The 12,039-nt window shown below is 49.2% G+C and overlaps 3 protein-coding genes across 3 annotated transcripts; 1 reads left to right on the top strand and 2 right to left on the bottom strand.

The window, feature by feature from the left end:
• Nucleotides 1–3,461: 3,461 nt before the first annotated feature.
• ASPWEDRAFT_49152 (Zn(II)2Cys6 transcription factor) lies at nucleotides 3,462–5,735 on the bottom strand (the record flags this gene model as incomplete). Its single annotated transcript, XM_040837222.1, has 4 exons — nucleotides 3,462–4,651; nucleotides 4,702–4,790; nucleotides 4,863–5,513; nucleotides 5,725–5,735. 4 exons carry the CDS (start codon nucleotides 5,733–5,735, stop codon nucleotides 3,462–3,464), a joined length of 1,941 nt encoding a protein of 646 aa, XP_040692762.1.
• A 1,859-nt stretch (nucleotides 5,736–7,594) lies between these two features.
• On the top strand, nucleotides 7,595–9,237 carry ASPWEDRAFT_36804 (DUF2434 domain-containing protein). The gene is made up of 2 exons (XM_040834550.1): nucleotides 7,595–8,328; nucleotides 8,375–9,237. The coding sequence occupies exons 1-2, from the start codon at nucleotides 7,787–7,789 to the stop codon at nucleotides 9,156–9,158; spliced, it is 1,326 nt and encodes a 441-aa protein (XP_040692761.1). The 5' UTR covers nucleotides 7,595–7,786; the 3' UTR covers nucleotides 9,159–9,237.
• Nucleotides 9,238–9,634: 397 nt separating this feature from the next.
• ASPWEDRAFT_49150 (camp independent regulatory protein) lies at nucleotides 9,635–11,005 on the bottom strand (the record flags this gene model as incomplete). Its single annotated transcript, XM_040837221.1, has 1 exon — nucleotides 9,635–11,005. The coding sequence occupies one exon, from the start codon at nucleotides 11,003–11,005 to the stop codon at nucleotides 9,635–9,637; it is 1,371 nt and encodes a 456-aa protein (XP_040692760.1).
• Between the last annotated feature and the right edge of the window lie 1,034 nt (nucleotides 11,006–12,039).

Below are 12,039 nucleotides of genomic sequence, written 5' to 3'. Positions count from 1 at the left end.
GGCCTTGCTTTGTTCACTTTATCGAGAATATCTAGAAGGCTGGGCATAGTCTAGAATAAGCCACTTCCATACTACCATGCTCATTCATGCCATTCATACTCAAGCCATCCCGTCTGTCCAGCCGGCTATTTCCAGCTCTGTTCCATGGCAGATATGACAGCCAGGTCAGGGTCTAGGTAGCTATGTAGATGATGCAATAGTCAGTATCTAGGCAGCATGGTTTAAACAGTCTAGATGCTGTGTTGTTTGTACAATCATGTTGTAGTGCAGACTGGACTCGGTGTTTGGAATCTGGCTGGTTGGGTTGCATGTGAAAGATGTCTCTATATGGGATGGTTGAGGAAGTTGAGCATTGACCAGATGTAGTTACTGTAGACTGTAGACTGGAATATGTATGAATTCCGGTTTTTGGTAATCCAGCAAGGTCAGGATGGTGAGATACTTCCCCGGGCATAACTACAGATAGCTGCAGGGAAGACACTGGAAGACCCGATCGGATGGTTGATATCAGCATCCCTTGATTGATCATGATCATCCCTTGATCAACGCATCTAATCTAGACATCACCAGTAGTAACAGAATAATCCTGATTGACTGCCTCGATCGAATCAGATATCCCTTAACCCGAATCCAGGACATATGTACCTCTACATCTACATCCAATCCACACCTGTAGATATAAGCAGGATAATCCCTCGCAGTACTCACACGAATCGGAAGATGGCCATATCTCCATCGTCCGCACAGACATGACCACGCTGCAGTGTTACCAGACGCAGAATCAGAATCAAATCATGGCACGGCCCTCACCGGCCCGTTGTACAACAGTTTTTGCTCTGACCTTGCATTCTGCAGCCGGTATCGTGATCCCGGTGGACCGTGCAGTCGAGTCAGGCCAAGATGACGTCTTGTGCTGCGTTGGATGTCTGTGTACACGGTGAGACCCTGTTGGATAGTGAGGCCATTGTCAGTGTGGAGTGTATACCCACACATGTCTAGACTGACTGAATATTGAGTAGGATGTATTCAGACTGACTTTTCCAACTACCCCGTAGTAGCTCTACATCATCATCATAACTCTATGTTATCCGTTTCGGTTATCCACTCGGCCGTATGTCATCGGAGCATTCGGAGTATCGCCGTCAACCGCATCGAGTAATCCCTCAATTTGAGTGTTTCTTTCTTCTCCATGTAGCCGTAGTTATCGTGCATGCGAGAGGTAGGAAGATGGAGAACTAGTTGAAGATGATTAGCTTGGTCAATTTATTGTAGATCAATGAATTACCTTTCCTGAATAGCTAGGTCTAGATCAATGTGAGGCTTTGCAGTGACCATAAGAAGTCATTGTATGACATTATCGCATTGAAGGATCGAATGCAGATTGATCGAACAATCAAACACTGGCAGTGCTTTTACCACCGAAGCAGAATTGCTGCTATTTCTGACCGAGATTCCATTTCATCTCTTGGGTTCGGAAATAGCAAATAATTCAGCCTCGGTAGTAGACATACGCCAGTGTATGATGTTATGGATACTAGTCCATCTGCATTTTATCCTGATTCATCCTGGCTCAGACGATTTCTTTTTCGAGAATCTTCAATTGCGTAAGCTTGTTGGTAGGCGACTGACTGCGTCAATTGACCAGATCACTATGCTGCGTGAAGCTCAGTATGACCCCCCAGATGCTGAGATCGACAGTCCCATCAACCATATCAGTTGCAAATCAACCAGAGTCTCTGTCCAACGAAGCAGACAGAACATGGCCGCTGCTCAATGCATGATCTTTCACCAGACCGCAACTCCAGTATATCAACATATAAAACTCGGTCGGGGTCGGAACGAGAGTATGCCATCTTGAGCTCGTCGTAGGACTCGATACTATATCAACCTGATCAGTTCCTTACCCCAAGAAGAAAAAGAAGAGACGACATACCAAACCCATCTCAACCCCTGATGTCATCCCCACATCATATCCCAGGCAACCGATCATCAGCACTCAGCAGGGGCGAGATTAACCAGGAAGACCCTGATCCACAGTCAATCACAACTTGAAGCTGAAGCTGAGATCATCCAACGGTCAGACTGCAGTTTCAAGTGTGAAGCGGGGTGTGGGATGTGGGATGATGGAAATGGAATATCATTCAGGTTGGGGTGGGGGCGAGGCGAATCGTTTCAGGATAGACAAGATGGAGGATTGACAGGAGTTGATCTTCATTCTCATCCTTTCCTAGAAATAGAATAAATCCTTGATAGTTGATACTGTCGTAAGAGATAGACTTGGCGTTGATCAGCTCGACTATCGATAATAGCTCGTCGCTTAGACGTCGACATCGCTTATAGTCATATCACCACTATCAAAATTATCACCATATTGATACCCATTACACAATCATTGTTATCAGTTCCCATATAGGTAAATAGACAATATCTCCATCTGCCAGAGACCCACCATAAATCCCCGAGTGACCGTGCCTGTAAGTGCCAGTGCAATTATCTCCTATCGACAGTTAATTAATATACTGTAATATGCAAATAGAAGCCCCATGGGGTACATACATACAGCAAGTAATTAGTTAGGTGCCGTTTAAGGTATCTGTGCATTATCTATTAATTATATTATATTACTTTTATGAATAGGGGAAATATTCTCCGGAATAAACCCTCGTACAAATATACTATCCCAGCAGTCAGGTACCTACTCCTATCTATGCAGCCACTATCACCAATATCAATGTGATACTAACAATAGTCTATATCGGAAGTGCACATTGCACCATATGGCTCCAGCTCAGTTCAACTTCAGTTCAGTCGTATCCACAAAAGTGACGTGCGGGGATTCATACGTAATGAATCCACCGTGGACTTCGACTCGTTCCTTGTGTCCAGTGTCCAGTGTCCACTTCAAGGACCCTGGTGTTGATCGATGTTCGATATCGTAGATCGACGGATTGTAGCTGAAGCTTAACTATCAGGTACATGTATGCACTATATGGATTGTAGCCAGGATTATGTACGAAGCACAGGTCATCAAAATACATACAATCAATGAAACATAAATACAGCCAAGAAGAGAAATAAGAATAACACACAGGTATCAGTAAATCAGTCAAATAAAAACCCATTTTAAATCAGAATCAGCCCCCTTCCCAGATTTTGTTGCATCTACTCCGTAGTCCGTTGTACGTTCACCTCCTCCGACGCCGGTCCTCTGCTGGTAGCTAGAGAATGCTCAGATCAGATTGTTTTTTCTCTTTTCTGTTTCTGTTTGTTCAGTATGTTCGGCTCTGGTCTGGTTCCTAGGATGCATGCTCAGAACGCCTCGCGTAACACCGTGGGTTGAGAAAATAAACAGGGGAATCGAATATCATAAAACACATAAGCGTAGCCAATATGAATGCAGAATGCAGAAATGCAAACCAAGAATGTAGCAAATGTAAGCAAATGCAAGATGCAAGGCACAATCAGGTGATGAGAAAATCCATGTTCATATCTTTGATGATCTTCTCCCAGTCCCAACTCTCCTCGATCTTGGTGTCCATCACCTCCCACACCCGCTGCACCACCGTGAACGCCGGCTCGATGTTGCGCAGGTTCGAGTACGCCTTGAGCGATTCGAACCCTTTTTGGATCCGCTCTCGCTGCTCAGGGATAAACGCCGAGCAGCCCAGCAGGAACAGCGGCATCAGCACAATACTGTACGCTCCGGCGTCTTGGGGTAGTTGGTCCAGATACGCCAGACCGTCGTCCACCACTTGAGCGATCTTGTCACTCGGTCGCGACGGTCGGATTGTCCGGTAGAGATAGACCCAGGTCGACTGTCGGTACAGCTGGGCCAGGAACCAGTTGGGCGTGTCAGGAGTGTGCGAGGTTTCCCAGACCCGAATGGCCGAGTCGATAGAAACGGCATCGCTCAGAATCTGGTAGTCCACCGCAGGCTCGTATCCCTCGTTGAATCGTTGCCGGATGCGATCGCGCAGTCGAGTCACTTCGGAAATGTAGTTGAACAGACCGTCAAACACACCGAGGAACATGCCCGCCTGGGCGTGTGGAACAAAGTCGGGAAGACGCAGGTCGCCGTGGAGAAGGGCCGGTCGGCGATCGAGCGAGGTGATGGAATTCGAGACGTCGTGGTACTGGAAGAACTCGACGATGAACTGTCGAAATTTTTCGTTTCGCGGCTGCTGCGTTACCAGCAAGTACCTGGCCGCGTCCATGTGCGGTCGGTACTCGCCATTTGTCTCTCCTTCACAGATGGTATTCAAACTCAGAGCGATGGTCGAGGCAATAATGGGATCCTCCACCAAGAGTTCGGGTTCCTCCTCTGATGTCTTGGACGATGTATTGATATTATCCTTGAGATCTCTGATCGCACGATGAAAGTGATAGTACTTTCGTTCCTTCAACTTGGGCTCAGGGTCGAGTCCCGACAGATGCGACCCAGACAGACACATGAGCGAGTGCATCAGACCGCGATGTTGGGTAGCCATCGGCAGGAGGATCTCTTTAAACGGGTTGGAGTCATCGTTGATGAGAGTGAGGACACGACTGAAACCGTAGACGAAATGATCGAGAAATCGGCGATCGATGTCGGATTCCACACCGTCGATTAACAGGGGGAGGGAGCGAGGTAAAAAGGACTGACTCCGGAAGGCTAAAAAGTCAGACAAAGAAATTTTTTTTTTATTAAAAAATCAGACATACCATCTTCGAGTTTTTGTCGACCACTCTTCCAAATTTCCTTGGGTGGATAACCTTCACAAACGACGGCATTTTTTTGACAGTTCAAACACCTGTCACAAGAAGAAAAAAAAAATCGTCAGCGACCATGCGGTGAAACTTGAGATTCAGGGGGAAATACATACGCAGGCTTGGTTTCGTCGCATTTCTTCTTCCTCCGACGACAAGTAATGCAGCCAGTCTTGGATCTGCCCTTTGTGATTTTGACTTGGTTGCCGGGCACGGGCAACGGATGTTTGCGCGGTCGCCCACGTTTCCGTGGAACATTGACGGGAGCACCCGAGGAGGAGGAAGAAAGATGGGAGTTATCAGTCATGGCCTCCACACCGGCAGGTTTGATGGTTTGCAGGTCATCGACATCATCCAACTCCTCGACCTTGGGGGTGACCTCGACCATGGAGACGTCGGGGTCGTGGGCGATGATGTTAAAGCCAAAGGTGGGTTTGTGCGAGACGGAACCGGAGGAGGGGAAGTGGTGCGAGGCAGAAGCGGCGGAGGGATCGTGAATGCGAACGTGCGACTCGGCCATGGACGAAGAGTCCGAGGGGCCTTCGCCATCCCAAGAACCAGGCGAGTCGTTGGAGTTGGAAAAGTCATCGGTGCTGATGCTGGCGCGGTGAGAGAGGGCGTCATCCATCAACGGACAGTCAGGCAGGGCGGGGATTTCCGACAGGGTGGAGTGGCGACGGTCCGTGGTTTGATGTGAGTCGGAGTGGATGCCATTGTGGGTGGAGGAGGAGTTATTTTGGGCGTAATCCGGGAGGACAAAGGTGGGACTGTGCATGGCCAGCATTGGAGGGGAGAGAAAAGGGAGGGGAAAAAAAGAGGGAAAAGAAAAGACGGAAAAGGAGAGGGAAAAAAAAAGAGGGGAAGGTGAGGTTAAAAGCAAAGGATGGGGGTTTGAAGGTTTCTAAAGCGGGGGGAGAGAGAGAGAGAGGAAGAACAGCGAGAGGAGTCAGAGAGAGAGAGCGCGGGTGGAGGAGAAACAGTCGGAGCATGGTAGGAGGTATATTAGGGATCATAAGATATTCACAACTACCAAAGTATATGAAGGACTACAGAAGTATCGACCAAGAGCAAACTAATGGGAATGAATAATGACAATCCTCACCAGCCCAACCGGAGGATCGTTACCACTGGACTAGTCATTACGTCGTGACAGGGGTACGCTAGAGCATACATACGTATACGTACAGAGGCAACAAGGCAAATTAGTCCATCGAGGATTAACTTTGCTATGCGGGGGAAAGTTGGATCTGTATAGCTGATTTGTCGACCAGAACGGAGAAAAAGGACCAGAGACGGAACAGAGCGAAAGGAGAGGGCAGCGAGAGAACTTGAGAAAAAGCAACGAGGCTCCCAACCAGGCGCACGGGTGACGACGGCGGATGATCCTCGCCGTGTGACTGGAAGGAAAAGCGGGCAACTCGTTAGTATACGAGGAGGAAGACTAGAGGAGACGACTAGAGGAGACGACTAGAGGAGATTACTTGCATCCCCCACGCTCGATTGGGCGACATCTGTCTGCCTGAATGCAGGATGAAGCTTGAAGGTGCGAGACAGGGCAATTTCCTGGTTGGTGCTGGGATGGCTCATATGATCGCCAGATCGATTTGTTTCTTTTCTTTTCTGTAATCTGGGGAAGTGGGCCTCTCTCTCTTTCTGCCTCTGTACGAAGTACAGAGACCGAGGAGAATATCTGATATAGTAGTATAGAGTATAGGGAGTAATCGTAGTGTAGAGAGTAGAGTGGTAGTAGAGGTAGAGTAGGTAGAGTGCTAATAGATGGTATAGTACTTCCTAATAGAGCAGGTAGACTAGAGAGTAGGTAATAACCCAACTAGTAATCCGGGGCGCATAATTCATATTCTTTCTCAATCCGAGTAAATCGGCAGGAAGGTTGCCGTGAAACATCCCCCCACCGCAGTCTTCCAATTGCCGCACTGCAAAATCGAATTACATCAACAGCTTCATTTCCGACTCTCCGATCCAGCAATCCCATTCCTGATATTTCTGCTTACCCATAGTCCCATCCACTACTTTAGCACTCTCTAGACTCGCACGTACACATCCTCAGACGAGTACACTACCTGGATACAGTATTATGTAAAGCGGGTCGCGGGAGGGTATTCCCGTCGACCAGTGGGGAGAAGAACCATGTTCATCATAATTTCGATATTATTAGTACCGCACCAGCCACAGACCACCGACAGGCAGTACGAATTAATTATCCTGAAACATGTAGATCAAGATGATCATACTGCCGGCTTTGGCCTCACAAACAGCAGCAATTAATACACCACTAATGTTGTACGTAACACTAGCCTATAAGCGCCAAGTCTGGGGATCGGCCACATGACCCTCGTGTTGGAAGGTTGTCCGAGTCTCAACCACAGTCACTCTTCCATCTCATAGACGGAGGATACTACAATAACTACAATAACGCTAACACTAATACAGCTGGTGTATTCAAATGCAGCTAATCCTTAGTCGCCTGCCGGTCAGTCCCAACGCGGACTAGCGGCGTGGGTTGTCTATACAGAACATGTGACCTGGATCGAGTCAAACAGGTTGAGAGCGACACTTGGCTCAAAGCAGTAGGTGGTCGACTCTGTAATACCCTCCTTCTTACTGGTCACTCGGACACGCAGAGGCATATGATGTCTCACAGAGCTATGAGGCATTTTGACCCGCCCCCGGATTTGGTTGCCTTGCTGTAGTCTGAGTGTAGTATGGAAGGTCGTAGAATCAACCTTATTGTGAGGTATGAGTGAGGGTATTATAGAGGGTGAGTATATTATAGTGTGGATGACATCAAGTGAGATCGAGATAGACGATAGAGATGGAAGAAGAGATGGAACATTGATAGAAGATGGAAGAAGAGATAAGCTAAGATAACCTCATCCGTTCCATGGTTCGTCTGTACAACCTCCACATCGTCATTTCGCCATAATCAGAGGAATCATTGCACATCCATTACACCATCCATCACCACCACACTTTTCTTCAGCTTCATCCATTTCATCCATCAACATGCCTCACCACCACCATGCTCTTCATCCGCTCCATCCTCCCCTACCAAAATGAAAACACAAATGTCCTCATCAACCAAACCCCCTTCAACCAATCCACCCTCACCCATTTCAACTACACCCTCTACTCAAACGGCACCCTCTCCAACACCACCCACTGCTATCTCACCTTCAACTCCTTCCACCCTCACCTCTTCTCCAATGGCTCCTTCATCAACGCCACCTCCTGCTACTCCCCCATCAACGAGATCCGCGCTCACGCCTCCCTCGGACTAGCCTTTGCCCTCCTCTACGCTCTCACCATCATCTTCACCCTGGTAAACATCAGGAAACATGGTCGGCGCTACCTCCCCGTAGATGGACGATATAGCACCTTCTCCCGTGTCGTCACGTACTACTGGCTCCTCGCCGTTGCGGTGCTAGCCGCGATAAGCTGCTTTATGGGCGTTGATGTCGATAGAGATTATCTGCAGAGTGACCCCTTGGTCTTGCAGAGTATTTTTTACATGTTTGTCACACCGGCTTCAATGGCTTCTGTCTGGGAGGCTGTTCGTCATTGGTACCCTCCCCCATCTCCTCACCATCTATAAACCTAAACAGAACAGGTCCACCTGGCAAAAACGCCAAATCCACGACCGAGACCCCTACGCCTTCACCTTCTCCCCGCCTTCCTCCCGGACATACCAGGAAAACACCCTCCCCCTCCTCTTCTACGCCCTAGCACTCACCACCCTCCTCCTCTCCCTCCTGCATCCATGGGCGCAGATCCCGCTCCAGCGCAGTCCAGAACAGCAGGCCCTCATCGCGGAGCCAGTAGCCACTGATCCCCGCTTCAAGGGGGCGGGGTATGCATCCCTCGCGTGCTGCGTGGTGATACTATATAGCGTTCTGCATAGTATCCACCGCTACCTGCCTGCGGAGTCAAAGTCGAAGCGGGGGAAGTTGGTTTCCAGTTTGAAATGCGTTCCCCCGCGTCTAGCGTTCGTGATGATCCTCCTAGCTGTAAAGGTATCGTATGCTCTTGCCGCGGCGTATGACTTTTCCATTTCCCCGATGAGGTATAATGTCCATCCGGCTGTGTTGTATGGGCTAGGCCATGCGCCGGCGGTACTGATTATCTGTGTCTTGAATGTGTGTGGATTCAGTGATTTAAACGAAGACAAGGCGTTGCTTGTTCTGCGGGCGGAGAGGGATGATGCGTTTGTGTTTGGGAGGGGAAGGGGTCAGAGGGGATTTCAGGGTCTGTATGGGAAGGAGGAGCAGTTGAGGGCTTTTGTTAGGGAGGTTGAGGGGAGGAGTCTTAATAGGGGTAATGGTAATAGTCGGAGTGAGGGTTACGAGATGGGGGATTTAGGGGATGAGGACGGTGGTGCGCCAGAGTATGCTTGATGTTTATGATATGTATGAGTAATGTATAATGTATGGTTAGGATGGTTAATGGAAGTTTACGACATGCAACTGAATCAAGTCAGATATATTTACGACTACATATACATAGATAATCAGTACAATGTGATAGATTCCAATATAAGAAACCCTAAGACCCAACCCAATGCATATTTATCAACAAAGTGAAAAGAAAGTAAAAGAGAAAGAAGGAAAAAGAAATCAAAAGCCAATGAAGCAATGAAGCAATGCAAGTATTCCCACCCATGCTAAATGAGCAATGCATCCCTCTTTCTGTACATAACGCCGCGTACCCTTTCTCCCAGTAAAAATAAAACGAAAATCAAACCGTGGTGACATGAGCCATTCTCTGTTCCGTATGAATGCGGAGGTAAAAAACGCTGAACCTATATGCAAGGGTGTTGAAAAACAAGAAGTGAACAAGTAACAATTTTTGGTCGGACCGATGGCGATGCCTTTCACGCTGTGAAAACTCGGTCCAGTTGTCGCAGTGCTCGCATGTCCTCGCCTCCGAACCCGATCTTCTCGCTCGGGATATCCCGAGGCCCTTCAGCGGCAGCTCCGGGACTGCCGCCCAGTCGAGGGGCTTCGGGTCCGGCGGAGATGGAAGGCAGGGGTGCACCGTTCATCAGAGCTCCTATGCTGGGGACGGTGTTGGAGCTTGGCGGTTCCTGCTTAATCGCAGTGGCTGGGCTAAGGTGCACCGAGCTCGGAGGTGCCTGCTTGAGCAAATGAGGGCTGCGCATCGCAGGTTCCAGTCCATTGCTTGGTGGCGGGATGGCATGAGGCTGTCTTCGTGGGGATAGCATGCGAGGGTGGACGCCTCCTCCATAACTGGGAGGACTCCGTTGGCGCACTTCATGAGCTTCGGCGATTAACCGGGGAGAGCGACCAGCCATGACAGGCAGATGTGTGGATTGTCCTGCGGGTGCGTGCATAGCCGGCGGCAGTGTGGGCTCGACCTGGTGGTGTACGGGACGATCGTAAGCCAAGCCAGGCTGAGGCGGAGGCGGCGGAGGCAATGCAGGATGAGGCTGTTGAGCATATGGCACCTGGCCATTGGTAGCGGACACAGGAGGGAGGTAGGAGGCACCACCGTACGGGACGGGAACAGGCGGTGTCGCCAGCGGTGTTGGAGGCCACGCATACGGTGGAGTATATGACTGAGGATGTGTAGCGCCTGAACGCGGGTAGCTTCCAATGGGATGGGGAGTAATCGGATAGGTAGCTCCAGCCATGGGCCCACGAGTCACGACGGGGAGGTTCTGCTGGTCATTGACGGTCGACTCGGGGTACAGACCTTTCTGGGGTCGGACGTTTCGCAGAGCTGGGTCGGTGGAGGGTTGCTGGAGGTTTGCGGCGGATGGGTGAGATCTCGAGTAATAGCTGATGAGATGCAGATGCTGACCGGCCGATGTGGTAATACTGAACGACTGTTTCATCAGCCCGTCAGGCTTATACCGGTAGCCGTCGGGGCCCTCATCGCCCCCATCCCCGCGGTCGTCATCACTGCCCCGCGTGCTCTCCGGTGTCTTTCCAGCCCTGGACACGGCAGATTGTGCGACGCCGCCTCCTCCCCGCTTGCCCTCCATCTCACGATATGTTAGAAAGCTGCCCGAGACCCGACTGGCACTCCACGACTTCCCATCCGTCCATCTCCGCATCCCCGCTTCCCGCTCATCCCAGACGAATACCGAACCGGACCGGATAGATTGGCGTTCTTTCTCTGACAGTCGACGCTGGACACGAGGCAAGAGACCGATGCGACAAGCCTCGAACAAGATGATAGCGTCCGCAGGAGTGCGGACGTGGCCGTGATACGTCTCCATCCACCCGCGTAGATCGATAAGGGACCCTTTTTTGGTCGTGGTTGGTTTCAGAGCCAGAACCGATGGCTTTGAGAGAGAAATATTGAAGAACTGTGGCCCTGAAGTTGGAAGACTGCTGTATATTTAAGCTCCTCCAGGGGGGCGACGTGGTATATTTCCGAAACAGGAAAATAAGGTGTTCAGGAACCGAGTCCCGAAGAAAATAAACAGGAGGCTGAAGGCAGAAGCGATGTTAATATTGGTTTTGTGAATCTCAATGGAGAAAGACGATAGGGAGGGAATGGCCAAGGGTGACAAAAAGGGAGGAAAGAAGAGAAGAAGAGGAAGAGAGGAGAGAAAGCAGAGAGTAATAATAGAGAGAGAGAAGAGAGTTAAGTTAGAAGGAGAGTGGGGAACCGATAGGAGAATAAAGGGAAGAATGCAGGCAGGCTTTCCGAGTCAAGACAAGGCCGTATCACAGAGATCGCAAGGCCAAAAAAAGAAAAAGAACAGAGAGAAAAAAAAAAAAAAAAAGAAAAAAAGAAAAAAGAAAAGGAAATAAAATAAAATAAAATAAAAAAGGGTGGGGACCGTACAGGGTGTGTACTACTGTGTAAGATGCAAGACACAATAGTGGTCTCTTTTACGTCACCAGGCTTGGGTCAAAGCTGTATTTTATTATGTATCAGAAAATAAAATATAGAATAAGAAAATAAGAAACAAGAATAAGAAATAAGACAAAAAGCAATAATAGCAACACTTACAGTGCTTTGGTCAGAAACAGGTGAGCTGAATCCAAGAGTGATTGGTCGAGTGGAGTCAAGAACAGTCAGAATAAAACAGACTGCAGAACGACTGAAACGGAGAAAGAAAGATGAAAGAAGAAGGAAGGAAAAAGAGGAGCGAAGAGCGAAGAGAAAGAAAGACGAAACAGAAACATAAAGAGGGGATTTTCCGTTTTAGCAGGGGGGAGGAGAACCTAAAGAAGAGCATCAGAGATAGAGTGGGGAACGGCCTCAACTCTAGACCCCACAGGGCTTTTTTGGCCCTTGGGA

Source organism: Aspergillus wentii (assembly GCF_001890725.1).
Source record: "Aspergillus wentii DTO 134E9 unplaced genomic scaffold ASPWEscaffold_2, whole genome shotgun sequence".
NCBI classification, from domain to species: domain Eukaryota; kingdom Fungi; phylum Ascomycota; class Eurotiomycetes; order Eurotiales; family Aspergillaceae; genus Aspergillus; species Aspergillus wentii.
The sequence above is the reverse complement of the archived record's forward strand: the minus strand, read 5'-3'. Positions and strand labels throughout refer to the sequence as shown.

Excerpts from the sequence above, each read along its gene's own strand:
- ASPWEDRAFT_36804 (XM_040834550.1), top strand. The coding sequence starts at position 7,787 with ATGCTCTTCATCCGCTCCATCCTCCCCTACCAAAATGAAAACACAAAT. Across the intron at positions 8,329-8,374 it reads TGGGAGGCTGTTCGTCATTG|GTCCACCTGGCAAAAACGCC; the intron begins GTACCCTCCCCC and ends TAAACAGAACAG.